Source organism: Pseudorca crassidens, chromosome 9, assembly GCF_039906515.1.
Source record: "Pseudorca crassidens isolate mPseCra1 chromosome 9, mPseCra1.hap1, whole genome shotgun sequence".
Lineage (NCBI taxonomy): Eukaryota > Metazoa > Chordata > Mammalia > Artiodactyla > Delphinidae > Pseudorca > Pseudorca crassidens.
The window spans coordinates 101916713-101931716 of NC_090304.1; the positions used below are offsets into that span (position 1 = coordinate 101916713).

At 39.5% G+C, this 15004-nt stretch overlaps 1 protein-coding gene across 6 annotated transcripts in view; it reads right to left on the bottom strand.

The window, feature by feature from the left end:
- Positions 1–750: 750 nt before the first annotated feature.
- CDON (cell adhesion associated, oncogene regulated) overlaps positions 751–15004 on the bottom strand; it is a 100653-nt gene continuing 86399 nt past the window's right edge. For all 6 annotated transcript variants that reach the window (XM_067751504.1, XM_067751501.1, XM_067751502.1 and 3 more), the window contains 2 exons: positions 4573–4847; positions 751–3979 (listed from right to left, as the gene is read on the bottom strand). In XM_067751504.1, coding sequence (XP_067607605.1) covers positions 3816–3979; positions 4573–4847 — 439 coding nt within the window. In that variant the 3' untranslated portion in view covers positions 751–3815. The remainder of the gene's footprint in view (positions 3980–4572; positions 4848–15004) is intronic.

The window sequence follows — 15004 nt, forward strand, 5'->3', positions numbered from 1 at the left end:
CAGAGCTGCCTCCGCAGGGGACTCAGATGAGAAGAAACAGCGAGAGAGCCAAGGGATCATCCTGCCAGGAATCAGGAAAGTGGCGCCTGAGAGGAGACGGAAAACTGACAGAAACTAAGTTCTCCTTAGGTTCTCACAGATTCAGACTTCATTAGACGAGGGGTTTCGAGTTCCCTCACAGCTCTCAGGACGGGGGCTGAGGTTCAAGGAAGGCTCTTTTAAATCTGGGGAACACAACAGAACAAGGCGGCCCCACCCCGTGCAAAAGTCCCTCTTGGCTTTCTGGTCTAAGCAGCCCAGACACTGAGTTTTTCAGGGCAGTAAAGCAAAGCTGCTTCTTGAGACTAAATTTCTACCCTGGGGTTCATAGGGACATAGGTAAACGGTAAAAATAGGTGAGGTCTCAGTAGGGACCCCTCTTCCTCACTCTCCTGCTGCTTCTCTCCTAATTCTTGCTTCCTTCCAAAGAAATACTGAGTTCCCCAAAGGGAGTCTGCCTGCTTCGACAGAGCTCCTTGGTGCACGTATTTTCCCAGCCTCCCATAAAATACCTGTCCTGGATCTTTTTCCTTCGGGGCCTGGATCTCTGCAGTCAGAACAGAATGGATTAACTCACTGGGCTCTGGGATGTGCATAGGGGATTTTCAGGGGAGGACAGGGGTCCAAAAATGTCAGAGTGAGATGTACACCCACCCCAATCACAGGCTATAAGCAGCTTTACACAAACAGGGAGCAATCAGGATCCCCATCTTCACGTGCTACTCTACATGAAAGCAGCATTCTCTTTTAATATAAAATCAAATCAACAAAATAAAACCTGTCGAAGCTACATCATTTAAAATATGTACAATTTCAAACATTACCACTTTAAGGAAAATAAAACATACTTTTCAATATGATACAAAAACATGCATCTTAAAAGTCATTGCTTTAAAAGAGAGCAACACAGATGAAATTCAGTTATAAAGTTAACTTCTTGGCAGTACTGTAGCTGGAATGAGATTTGCATCACAATCAGCTTAGTAAGGATGTATTCGCCCTTGAGGACTCATTCAACAAAAACAAAACCCAGAAAGAGTTGCTTTTTCTAAAGACCACTTCAAAAGGTTTAAAACATTGCCGTTCCACTTACATCTTGTAGCGCACCCATCACCAGACGATCAGCGCATAACCAAAAGAAGGGAAAAAGGAGCTAGTGAAATAACATAGTAGGAGTGGGGGGAGTTTTATGCGAAAACAAAGACTCACAGCGAATTCTAAGAGGAGAAGAAACAGAGAGGCCTGACAGATTACAGGATCACTATTACGCTGAGAGGTCAAATTCCCGTGCGCGGATGGTAGTGAGGGGGCGTCATGGAGAGAAATGAGGGCTCCGGGAAGACCAGGCAATAGGCTCAGAGCTCTGCCCATGGAGGACAGAGGCAGCTTCTCTCGTTGTGGAGTTAGAGCATCCGAGGAATCCCATGGCGGGGCGGGCCAGGGCTTACAGAACTGGACCAGTTCCATCAGGAGAGTGAACCACAATGCTTTCGGAAAGCGGTATGGAAACACGGAAGGAGCTCAGATTACAGCTCCAGGTAAGTTCAAATGCTGGCTCTGTGGCTCACCTGTGTGACCTGGGGACTTTACCACCTACTTTGTAGATGTGTCTTAACAGTAAGATTTGAGATAGCAGTAACAAGCACCAGCACAGTGCCTGGTACACAGCAGTTACTTCACAAATGTCAGAGCCATCGCCCACGCTGTACTTTCCTCTGACTTCCTGGCAAGTGACTTAGGTAGGACTGTTTTGGGTGACTGTGCAGGGCTAAAAGTTCAGAACAACTCACGGTTAGAGAGCACTCATAACTCCTAAACATGAAGGCAATTATATATATATTTATATTTATATATCTCAATATATAAAGGCATTTTTTATAAATAAAATACAATAAAAGGGATAACACTTAAAACAGCGTTACTAATAATATAAATAAAGCAGTCCACAATGAGATTGCCCTAAAGGTAAAGTTGTTTTCTCTTCCTAGTGGACAAATCCCGTATTCAAAGTCAATCTTTAAAAGCAGTTTATGACCTAAGGCTCATGCTAATACACCTCTGTTTCCTGAATCAAAATGACTGCCTACAAACATTTACTCCCCAGTTTTCTAAAACTCCCTTTGTGACTGTATTGCCGTAACTTGACTGGAAACACAGGGTTATGTCTTTATATTCTGTGTGCTAGGACTTTGTCCTTTGCTAGCCACAGAAGTAAGGGACACAGCTATCCCCCTCCAAAGCTAACTGCATCTAAGCAACATGAAGAATAAATCCAGTATACTACAGGCATGGACGTCTGGAATGGAGAACTTGACTGCAGCATCCCTGATACCCGACTAGGAAATCATATCTACTACATTCTACTCAAAGTAATCCTTGCATAGTGACCCAGCTCACAAAGCACATTCCACTAACAGTTCTATTTATAAAGTATATAGACATATGTAAGGGGATATTGATGCATTTATATAGAAAGTCGATTAGTACAGTATGCTAGTCTATTTCACTGCAATTGTTGGGAAACTGTAAACGTTTTCCACTTATGCTGGAATTGCTTGACTCTTAGGTAGGATCTGTTTCTTCCCCAAAGGGATATGCACAATCCAGAAAAGAGCAGTGATCCGTAAAGCTTGACTCAAGCTATTAAATACACTTAGAGTGTTGTTTTGTTTTGTTTTAGATGTGGAGAAGAAAAGCCTTCCAACGACAGCTGCAAACGTCCTCGTCACTCAGAGGCGGCAACAATTGTGATTTATGAGCTCTGCTAATCGAAGCTTTCGGTGCCTGTTACAATGACGACATTCAGAAAAAAATGTCTGGAAACTTCAAACCTCCAGATTCTTTTCTGACACTCCCATCTTCCAGGTATTGCCCAAGCTAGAAATCAGAAAACATCGATTTTCAGGGGCTGTGGTACCATGACACATCCTATACTAATGGGAGAGCTTCCGCCGAGATAGTCCCCCTGGAACCTTCCCTTTTTTCTTAAAATGCACATCTTTCTCTTCCAGTCACTACTTGAAAGTCTTATTTTGCTCCTACTCTTAGAAACAGTCAAAAAGAGCCCCATGGTGACCATGTTATAAACAAATGCAATTTAAAATTTTAGTAGGCATTCTTTTTCTCTCTGGCCCTGGCTCCCTTTCTGCTTCTACAATAACCCAACCAGACTTAACCACCACCATGTCCATGACACCCTTTGTGATTAGTGCCTAGAAAGCTGGACATAACTTGTGCCCATGTGCAGACGGTCTATAGGTCAACTATCACTTCTGTGGAAGGCACTCATCAAATTCACAAGACATCTGCTATTACAAACATCAGGCTACAACTGTGGTTGACTACAAATGTTCTCAGAAAGTCTGATAACATGATAGTGAAAGACAGCTTTCCTTCTGAAAAGTTCCAATGGCCTGTGCAATTCTCTCTTAGATGAGTCAGCCAATAGGTGGGATCATTGTAGGAGGGGCTCTTACTGTCGCTGAGGCTCTTGGACAACGTGGAATGATCCCACTGCTCTCATATGATTGAAAACTATGCCAAACCAGGTTGTTTACTACTGAGGGGGAGGAAGAAATAGGGAGGGAAACTTTTAAGGCATAAATAATATAAAAGGGCACACATTTTAAGATACATTCATATGACATTACTACTACAAAAAATAAATAACGATTTTTCTCTGAATTGAATTAATGTCCTTCACACAGTCCATCCCCAGGCCTGTTTTGTGCAGTTACTGGCTTGAAGTGGAAACATGACGAAGCACCGACACATCCTCAGGTTTCCTGGGATTGCTGAAGGACCCCTGAAGGGCTGTCTACAGGAATGCCAGGAGGAGACCATGGTGTCTTTTCAGCGCAATCCTTTGAAACAGGTGGCAAAATAAGAGGATTCCAACTTAAAATTTTGTTCTCTGTTTCTGAAGGCACACAGCTGTCTCCTGAAAAACAAAGGTTTGGAAATGATAAAGGCTGATTTTTATCAAAGCAGTCTACAAACATTACCTTGAGCAATAAAGAATCATGAGCAAAATCAGAGCCCAGTTACATTTAGTCTGAATTTGAGGGAGACAGTAGGTTTAAAAGGTTTAAAATAAAGTTGAGCTCTCATGAACAGCTGTACAATTCATCTCAGGGTTAAAGGAAACCCCTTAAAAGCCCCAAAATTACCATCTTAAAGAGAGGCTACAACTCCAGAATCAATTCAAATGAAAAAGCTCAGGATCACAAAATGCATCCTTCTAGCAAGCCTACTTTCAGGTACAAACTGAATCAAAGCCTATTTGGATTTATTTTCCAAAATGTTCTCAGGATGAACAACCTGAGATGAATGGTGTGCATAACAAAATTTCAAAGAACTCTTTATTGAGTCAACTTTTTTTTAAGTATCCAATATCCCCCCCCCCACCCAATATCTAAGAAATATGTGAGTTGATCACAGAGAGAACATTCTGAAAGCATCACCTTTCCTGATACAGTTCTTAGTTAACTGAAGACTATCTAGAAACTTAAGATTTATAATGTCTTGCTGTACCTCTGTTGAACTCTGCTGCAACTTCCACACAATCAGAGCTGGTCTCATTTCTATTGTCTTGACAGCAAATATGCTGAGCAGGTCTTCGTGCCTTGTCATCTTTGATGCCCTTCTCAGGTGACTGACCACAGTCGGGGACTGTGGAAGCCAGACATACAGGCATCTTCATGTGAATGAGGGGCTTCATTTCCAAACCATCCTGAGGATAAGGTGCTACCACTGGGACCACAGGAAGGGGGCTGCTGCTGAAAGTGCTGTTGGTTTTGGTGAAACACCTATAAAGGGTAAACCAAAAGAAACAGAATCGTATCTAGAGGGATCAATAATTAAAAGTCACTCATTTTGAAATATCATTTGGTATTTTGTATTCACAGATTCTTAAGAAAGATTGATGCTTAGAAATAACTAAATGATTCACTATGATGTGAAATATCAAAACTTAGAGTTAAAGTGAAATACAACAGGAGAATGCATCAAAAAGCAAACCAATTAAGAATGGAACTGTATATGATGACCTATCCCATGTTTCCTTTGCCCTCGTCTGCTGTCAGAAGTTGTCTTCATAATTAAATAGCTCCAGAATATAGCACACAGATGGAAAAGGCCATCCACACTGGAAGGAATGAAAGAAAAAAGAGGAAGAGGACAGAAAGCTAAGAAACTTTGGTCACGTGAGACAAATGACCTTATGAAAGAAAGCCAACAAAAACACACTGTTTTGAAATCAGATATGTTCCCTCTCACTCTTGGAAAAAACACTACAAGAACTAGACACCCCAAATCCAGGTTTTATTTTTCAATTTTTTTCTTTGAAGAATTAATTGCTAGAATTTATTAGTACTGAGCATTCACTTCAATTCTGCCCTACTTTTATTTCTTGCCTTCATCCAAGATATGTGTTTTCTCTAATTTTTTTCCTTCCTGTTCTTCAGATTGGATAATTTCTATTGATCTTCCAGTTCATTGACTCTTGCTTCTGTTTTCTCCAATCTGATTTTAAGCCCAATCAGTAAACTTTCCATTCCAGGTATTTATACTTTTCAGCTTTGGCATTTCCATTTGATCTTTTTAACTGTTTCTATTTCTCAGATGAGATTCCCCACGTGGATTCATTGTGTGTATACCTTCAAGTCCTTCAGCATATCTGTAACAGCTGCTTTAAAGTCACTGTCTACTCCTTGTGATATCTGGATCATCTCAGAGTCTGTTTCTATTGACTATTTTTTTCCCTTGAGTAAGGATCACATTTTCCTATTTCCTTACATGTATAGTAATTTTTTTAACTGGATTTTTCCCTCTCATTTTCTGGTTGATCTGTTGGCCTCCACCTCCATCCTTCAACACCTTCACTTTGTGTTCTTGACCCAGGATTGGAGAATGCCCTCAGGCAAAAACCCATAAACGAATGTCACCCATTGTCTTTCAAGGTTAGATTTATTCAGTTTCTGCCTGTTTCTGATTACTCTACAATACTTTCAAATTGTCCAATTTCATCATTATTACCTGTGGATGATCAAGCTAGTCCATCATTAACAGAAACTGGAATCTAAGAAGTATTTATATAAAAAATAAAAATATTTTTTATTTATAAAATTAGGAGTGAGAAAAGTCTGGAGAAGACATTTCATTTGGCTTTGATCTGGGTTTGTTAGGTAGGAAACACACAGGACTGACCAGTAGTATGATGGAGCTAGGCATGTTAGGGAATAAAGATAAGAATTCTTTGGACTTCCATCCTTTGAACATGGGATGGTATGTTTCTGGAGCGTAAGAAAGTCAGTAAAAGGAAGTCCATGCAACTGTTACCAGCATTTCTGTTGGTTCAAGTTATTAGAAATACCAAATCCTAAGCATGAAGACTCGGAACCTGGAAGAGAATAAGACATCTGTCAGGAAACCAAATCCTTAATTTAAGTAAGTCCAACTTTAATTTCAAATAGAGAAATATATTCACTCTACACTTAGTAGAATTCAGATACCAGTCACCTGGCATGAAAGCAAAGTATGTCTGTCAGGTATTCATCTGCACAGAATAATTTGACTACAGCATTATCTAATATGACTGTAATTTTAACTTTTAATAGTACAGGAAAGATATATACCTGATTGAAAGAATATCTGTGTTCCCATGCAAGTGTTAAGGCAGTCAAAAGTGGAGGGAGCACTGGTGTGGAAGAAAGTTCGTTGGAGTCAGAATCAAAGCACTGCGCTGGACAGATCATGACTCCAGGAGAGCGTGGCATTCCTTATTGGTCTGATGTACATTTTATTCAACTCTGAACTTAAAAATTTTTTCCGGGGTGCTGACGAGGGTGAACACGAATCTCTTGACATCCATTTAAAAATGTCCATGTTATCAGTCTCTTTTTTCATTAGTCTCTTCCACTGTCGCAACACCCAGGGAATCTGAAAATCCCCTTGAATGTATTCAATTCATGAGAATCCACAGACTGTAAACAGGGTACTCACCCAAAATGTGGGGCAAGTCCAGGGGAAAAATCTTCTTGTTTTTTTTTTGTTTTTTGTTTTTTTTGGCCATGCTGCATGGCTTACAGGATCTTAGTTCCCCGACCAGGGATTGAAGCCGGGGCCACAGTGGTGAAAGCACTGAGTCCTAACCACTGGAGCACCAGGGAACTCCTGGAAAAATATTTTTGCATTCAAACTACCACTAATGAGAATTTAATAGATATTATATATCTATAAATAATGTTACTTAGAAGAAACCTTTATTCTAAAACCATTTGCTGATACTTTCTAAATGTCAGACACTGTGGTAGACACTGAGAGTATAAAGATAAATACAACAGGTTCCAGCTCTCAGTCTAGCAGAGGAGAAAAAGTAAACAAATGGTTACAATATAATGTAGTAAGTGTAATATAAGAAGGTATAAAAGACACTGGGAGCGCTCAACTTTGAGATGGGCTATAGATGTATAGCTGATGAGAACAGGGTACTTCCCACATTCCAGCTAGAGACCAGTGTGTATTCCTCCATGCTATTTCAGACTCAAGCGTCTTATAATTGAGGAAATTACAGTAGATGGCAATTGTGGAATTAGAGAGTAAGAAGGATTCTGATTTCAAAAAACCATAAATATCTCTGGTCAGGGGAATCTATATGGCTACCATGATTTGCTGGAAATCATTCTTAAAAATTAAGTTCCTGGCTTCTGGCTATGGCCGATTAGTTTATATCAGAACAACTCTCCTGCCAAAAGCAACTTGGCAACTAAAAACGATGGAGAAATTTTAGTTTAAATCTGTCAAAATCATCAGAGAGCTACTCCAGCACTTAAGTGGCTGAGATTCCAGAAAGAAGGTAAATGTGAGTTTCAGCACCACTTTTCCTCATGAGGCATCTGCCCAGTTCAGTGCAGGATGAAACGCTAAGACGTCAGCAGGAAGTGGCTAAGGAGCTGAGCAGAACTTCTGGCAGTTTCCTGGGGCTGGGAAGACAGATATTGGAGCTCAGAGCCTACCAAAGAGAAGAGGCTCCGTAAACCCCCCCAGGCTTTTCACTGGGACCCTTGAAGGGTTACACTGTAAAAATAACAGTGAAGCAGGAATAGACAAGGCTTTTAAAAAGACTGAAACTCAGCATTAAATCAGCTCAGTCGCTGATTGGGTTAAAATGATCTGCCCGTTGCCTAACTGCCTGCCAAAAGCAAAAGTAAATCCTTTCTGGGGCAAGAAGACATCTTCCAGAGACTCTATGAGTTTTTATATGCAATGTCCAGAATTCAGTAAAAAATTACGTGGCATTTCTGGAGACACAAACAAGAGAAAACTAAGTGATGCAGACATTGAGTTAGGAGACAAACATTTTAAAAGAACTGGATGAACATATTCAAGAAAACAGGTGACAAGATGGAGAATTTTAACAGAGACTTAGAATCTAATAATAATTATTATTTGGAATTTCTAAACTAAAAAGTAGAATACCTAAACGAAGAACTCAATTCATGGAGTTAAGACCAAATTGAACACAGATGACTAGAAGTTTACTAAACATGAAGCGTGTCTCTGCACGGTCTTCAGACTGAAGCACAGACACAAAAGGATGGAAAATACATAAAGAAGCTTAAGAGGCATACGAGGCATAGAAAAAAGCTCAAAAATATATGCAGGCACACCTCATTTTATTATGCTTCACTTTATTATACTTCGCAGATAACGCGTTTTATACAAACTGAAGGTTTGTGGCAGCCCTGCGTCAAGCAAGTTGATCAGCGCCATTTTTCCAACAGCGTTTGCTCACTTCTGTCTCTGTGATACATTTTGGTAACTCTTGAAATATTTCAAACTTTTTCATTATTATTATATTTGTTATGGTGATCTGTGATCAATGACCTTTGACTGTAGTTGTTTTGAGGTGCCACAAACACTGTTGTCTTATTTTAAGAAATTGCCACAGTCATTCCAGCCTTCAGCAACCATCACACTGATCAGTCAACAGCCATCAACATCGAGGCAAGACCCTCCACCAGTGAAACGATTATGACTCACTGAAGGCTCAGATGATGGTTAGGATTTTTTTAAGCAATAAAGTATTTTTAAATTAAGGTATGTACATTTTTTTTTGGACATAATCAAAAAATTCATGTGACTCACTTTATTGCAATATTCAATTTATTGCAGTGGTCTGGAACCAAACCCTTGATATCTCCGAGGTATGCCTGTAAAGTTGGCATCTCTCTGGAGGACAGAAAAGAGAGAATGGGATAAAAGCTGTATCTGGAGAGATAAAGGCTAAGAATTTTCTAAAACTGATGAAAGTTCAAGCCACAGATTTAAGAAGTTCTATGAACCCCAAGCAGAATAAATACAAAGAAAATTATACTTTCAAATGTGAATAATTAAACGGCTGGAAGCAAAAATACAAAGTGAAAATCATAAAAGCAGCCAGAAGAAAAAGACATTATCACCTTGAAAGGGAACAACAGCTGTATAGATGATTCTTCAATAGAAACAACAGAAGCAACAAAATAATGGAATGACATTGTTAAAGCACAAAAAGAAAGTAACTGCCAACCTAGAATTTAATGAACAGCAATAAATACCCTTTGAAAAGGAAGATGAATTGAAGACATTTCCAGACAAAAAATCTGGGAGAGTATGTAACCCTCAGACCTTTACTACAAGAAATACTATACGGAATTCTTCAAGTTGAGGGAAAATGAGTACCAGCAGACAACAGGAAGAAATACAGAAAAATCTACAAACAGGAAATGAGGGAGAGGGTGTGGAGAAAAGGGAACCCTCCTACACTGTTGGTGGGAATGTAAATTGGTGCAACCACTGTGGAGAACAGTATGGAGGTTCCTTAAAAAACTAAAAATAGAGCTACCATATGATCCAGCAATCCCACTCCTGGGCATATACCTGGAGAAAACCATAATTCAAAAAGACACATGCACCTCAGTGTTTATTGCAGCACTACATACAATTGTCAGGACATGGAAGCAACCTAAATGTCCATTGACAGATGAATGGATACAGAAGATGTGGTACATATATACAATGGAATATTACTCAGCCATAAAAAAGAATGAAATAATGCCATTTGTAGTGACATAGATGGACCTAGAGATCATCATATTGAGTGAAGTAAGTCAGACAGAGAAAGACAAATATCATATGACATTGCTTATATATGGAATCTAAAAAAATGGTACAAATGAACTTACTTACAAAACAGAGTCACGGATGTAGAAGACAAACTTATGATTACCAAGGGGGGAAGGGGAATAGGGATCAATTGGGAGATTGGGACTGAAATATACACACTACTCTATATAAAATAGATAACTAATAAGAACCTACTGTATAGCATGGGGAACTCTACTCAATACTCTGTTATGACCTATATGGTCATAATCTAAAATAGAGTGGTTATATGTACATGTGTAACTCATTCACTTTGCTGTACACCTGAAACTAATACAACATTGTAAATCAACTATACTCCAATAAAAACTGGTTAAAAAAAAAAAGAAAGGGTCTTCCCTGGTGGCGCAGTGGTTGAGAGTCTGCCTGCCGATGCAGGGGACACGGGTTCGTGCCTTGGCCCGGGAAGATCCCACATGCCGCAGAGCGGCTGGGCTCGTGAGCCATGGCCACTGAGCCTGCGCGTCCGGAGGCTGTGCTCCGCAGCGGGAGAGGCCACAACAGTGAGAGGCCCGCGTACCGCAAAAAAAAAAAAAAAAAAAAGAAGGGATGAATAGCAACAAAGGTAATGTTGGGAATTGTGACTAAATATCGACCGCAAAAAACAGTAACTCTACTGTCTTAAAGGATTTTAAATATTTATAGAATTAAACCACATGACAAAAATAACAAAACATTGGGGAAGGAACTGGAGTTAAAATGTACTAAAGTATTTTATTGTCTAGGAAGTAATAAAAGTACTAATGCATGTTAGACTCTAATTAAGATCATAATGTCCAGCACCAAGCACACAGTAAATGGCATATTGTATGACCTCAAAAATGCTGAATAAATAATAAACATTAGAACATCAGACTTTTTAAATAACCTTTTCTGTAAGCAAGTAAATTTATTATCAAGGAACAACAATTAAACTAATTGGTCAAGATACCTTATAACAGACCATACCTAAAACTAAGATAATACATGTAGATTAAAGTGAGAATGAACCATGGGACTTCCCTGGCAGTCCAGTGGTTAAGACTTCATGCTTCCACTGCAGGGGACACAGGTTCGATCCCTGGTCAGGGAACTAAGATCCCGCATGCCGCTCGGCACGGCCAGAAAAATAAAGTGAGAGTGAACCATACACTTACCCCTTAAGATTTTTGTACCACAATAGTAGTTATCTCTGTCCTTGTTCCATACTAGTTCTGTTGTTCGGTCTTTCTTCTACCTGTTGGCTTCAAAGTTCTCTGACTTAAAATTCAGTCTTCTGGAGGACGGGCAAAGCCTGTCCTAGGTGGCAGAGAAAGCTCTTAGTGACACAATGGAGCACAGTCAGGCACTTAATGAAATCCCCAATCATAATGTAAAACAAACTAAGTGAGCTTCTGGCTTGATGTTCCATTTCTCTGCAGGAATCTGGAAGTAATACAAAGGTGCTAGAAACCTGAAAGACAAAAGAGGATCAGGTCAGAAAGAGAAGTTTTCATTTGAAAAAGTAAAGTTAAGGTGTAGGAAAAAAATATACTTGCCAGGATTTGAAACACCAGGGCAGTTCCCTAAACACAAGATATTATAAGTTAATAATGGGCTTATATAGATCTAATATGAATTTAATTTCATAATGCTGACATAAAATAATGAAGACTCACCAGATAATAAGATGCCTTAAGTTCTTCTGTTGTTCCGTTCCTTTTAGTTTCTTTTCTGTCCTGCTCATTTCTTTAATTTAAAGCAAAGGACGAGATTTTTAAAGGAAATCTAAGGGCAGTCTAACAGTTTGAGTGTAGAGCACTTTCATGAGAATGAAGGTGAACTACATGGATGGGACAGGACCGAGGGATGGTCAGGACAGAAGAGCCAGGGCCAACTATGATGGATGGTAATTAGAGAGCTGATACTGTCACCTGGTTTTATGTGCTGGGAGTTAACAAGCAGAATACACATATGTTTTAAAAGAAATTACAGATATTTAGCAAGAGAAAAGTGCAATTTCCTATTACATATTCTTTAGCAGCTATTTTTCAGGTAAGTGATATAGAAAATCACAGCAGTGCATACTTTTATTCCGAACTGTGACTCTCAATTAACAGGGTGGTGCTGGTAGTAACACTGTCATTTGAGTTAGACTGTTAACGTGATTATAACCCAAATTTCAACATGATAAACCAAACTGATTTAAAATTTTCTAGTATGCCGAACCCTAACTCATAATCATCAGTAATTAACCACATAGATAACCAAATATAAAAAATTCAGTCACCTTACTTTTAGTTCATTTCTGGATGTCTACATGTGTTGACATAAAAATGGCTTCAACTTGGGGGCTACATGCTAAGATATAAGCACAGAGGTCATAGTCGATAAAAAAGGAATATAATACCTGTTCTGAATATAATTAGGCATATAACATGTAAAACAATTCTTTTACTGATAACGCTTTAATTAAAATTTCTTTTTTTAAAAAAAAACTGTGGCTTTATTTACTTATTTTTGCCTTGCTGCATGGCATGCGGGATCTTAATTCCCTGACCAGGGATCGAACCCATGCCCCCTGCAGTGGAAGCATAGAGTCTTAACCACTGGACTGCCAGGGAAGTCCCTAAAGTTTCTAAAGCAATCAGATAATCACAAAAATAATACCTGTATATACGTAAATGTAAGAGACCCAAATCTATAACAAGTGAGAGAGAGAAAAGGGCAAATGTCTGTGTCTGCAAATGTATCACATTCATTAAGATGCTCTTATAGGGGCTTCCCTGGTGGCACAGTGGTTGAGAGTCCGCCTGCCGATGCAGGGGACATGGGTTCGTGCCCGGGTCCGGGAAGATCCCACATGCCGCGGAGCGGCTGGGCCCGTGAGCCATGGCCGCTGAGCCTGCGCGTCCGGAGCCTGTGCTCCGGAACGGGAGAGGCCACAACAGTGAGAGGCCCGCGTACCGCAAAAAAAAAAAAAAAAAAAAGATGCTCTTATAATGCACATCTTACAGTTTACACGATACAAAGAGCTTGTAATTTTACTATCTTAGGCTTCTCAAACAATCTTTCAACTGCAGTTATTATTGGCTTAAAGTGGGGTGAAAGTTTTCACTGAGTTGTCTCTGGCTCAATGAAACGACTTTTCCTAATTTTAAAACATTGAGTAAATAGAACTCTGTGCATCATGCCACATACAAAAATCTGTGCTGTTTTGCAAGAATTCAGGTAGTCTGGGACCTGTTAGTTTATTACTAAGATATCTTTTAGTAAACAGGAGAGGCCTGTCTGACCAACCTGTAAGATAGGAGAATGACTATTATAGTGTCATAAAAATAAACTATTCTTTCACCAACAATCTGAATAGCACAGACTAGGAAATAAGAAATTGGAATAGTAGCATAGGATTGTTCTCGAAAGAATACATTGCTTTAGTATTTGACTAAACATATTTTGGACATTCCAGTAAAACTACACAGCACCTCTAAAATATTTTGCAGAGAAGTATCCCATTTCTGATTACACAGCTGAATATTTGTTAAGCATGATTATGTGCAGAATAACTCTGATTAGATAATTATATACATTTTGCCTTAAGTTTCCTCTTTTGATTATCCCTGGAGGGCAGGGACTAACTACCCATGAGCCTCTTGGATGTGTGATACTTCTTTTCGTGAATGTGCTTCATGAACTTCTTCTGAAACGGTTTCATTTTGGTGGTGGTTTGTTTTAATATTCGGCTCACCCCTGCTGTTTCCTCTTGCCCCTGTGTCTGTTGTTTTGCTGACCTAGCCCTTATTTTGGGGAAGTCATCAGTAACTGTGCAACAGAACCCTGATGCCATTCCTCCAGGGCCCATAAAGGTTCTCCATTCTCACCGTACACTCTTGGTTGGATGTTGCAGTGGGAATTTCCTTTTGGGAATTAGTTTCTTGGTGACTGTCACCCAACAACATGTTGGGTGACTATAAATGACTGAGTGCATCACTGAACATGGCAAGTTCACACACACACACACACACACACACAATCCTACAAATAAAAGACCAAAAGTACTAGTCTAACCATGTGACTCCCTGACAACAGGATTGGGTCTCCGTATCAAAAGCAGGAGATATGTAACTCAAAAGGAAGGTACTGATCAATTAAAGAAATTAGACATAGTTCTTTCAATATTTTTCTTAGGGAATCAGACTGATTACCACAGATGGAAGAGAATCCAAATCTTAGGCTTTGTCGTGTTTCCTTCCTTTGGTTTTATGGCTAGTTCTGAAGTAGCTGAGTGGACAGATATAGGAGATGGGTTTAGTCATAACAAATAAACCTGCTGCAGGAAAGGAGTCCAGGAGTCCTGGATAAGCAGTTGTTTTCATACTTAACAAACCAACTGGGCAGACCAAACTCTAGGTCTGAAAGAACTATGACTATCATGAAATGTTTTCATATTCATCTCCAGACACTACTTTTACCTGCGTATATCTGACAGCAGTGGAAGGTTTCAAGTTGGTGAAAGAGCACCCCCAAACCCAACAATACACAGACTTTTAAGGTGATCATTATGTAAAAACCTGGAGGTCATTTATATCTATGTGTTCTAAAGCACTATTCCGAATAGCTTTATTTCTCCTCTTGACCATCAGCCAGGTATAGATAGTACTTTTTTTCCCAGATGGATTATATACATTTTTCCAAGCTGATTTTTACTTGGCTACTTCCTGCCCATTTCCAATCTCTCTAGGACCCTTAAAGTTAATTTTTTGTTCCCTCCTGATGGGACCTCTCTGTTCATCTGTGAATTTCA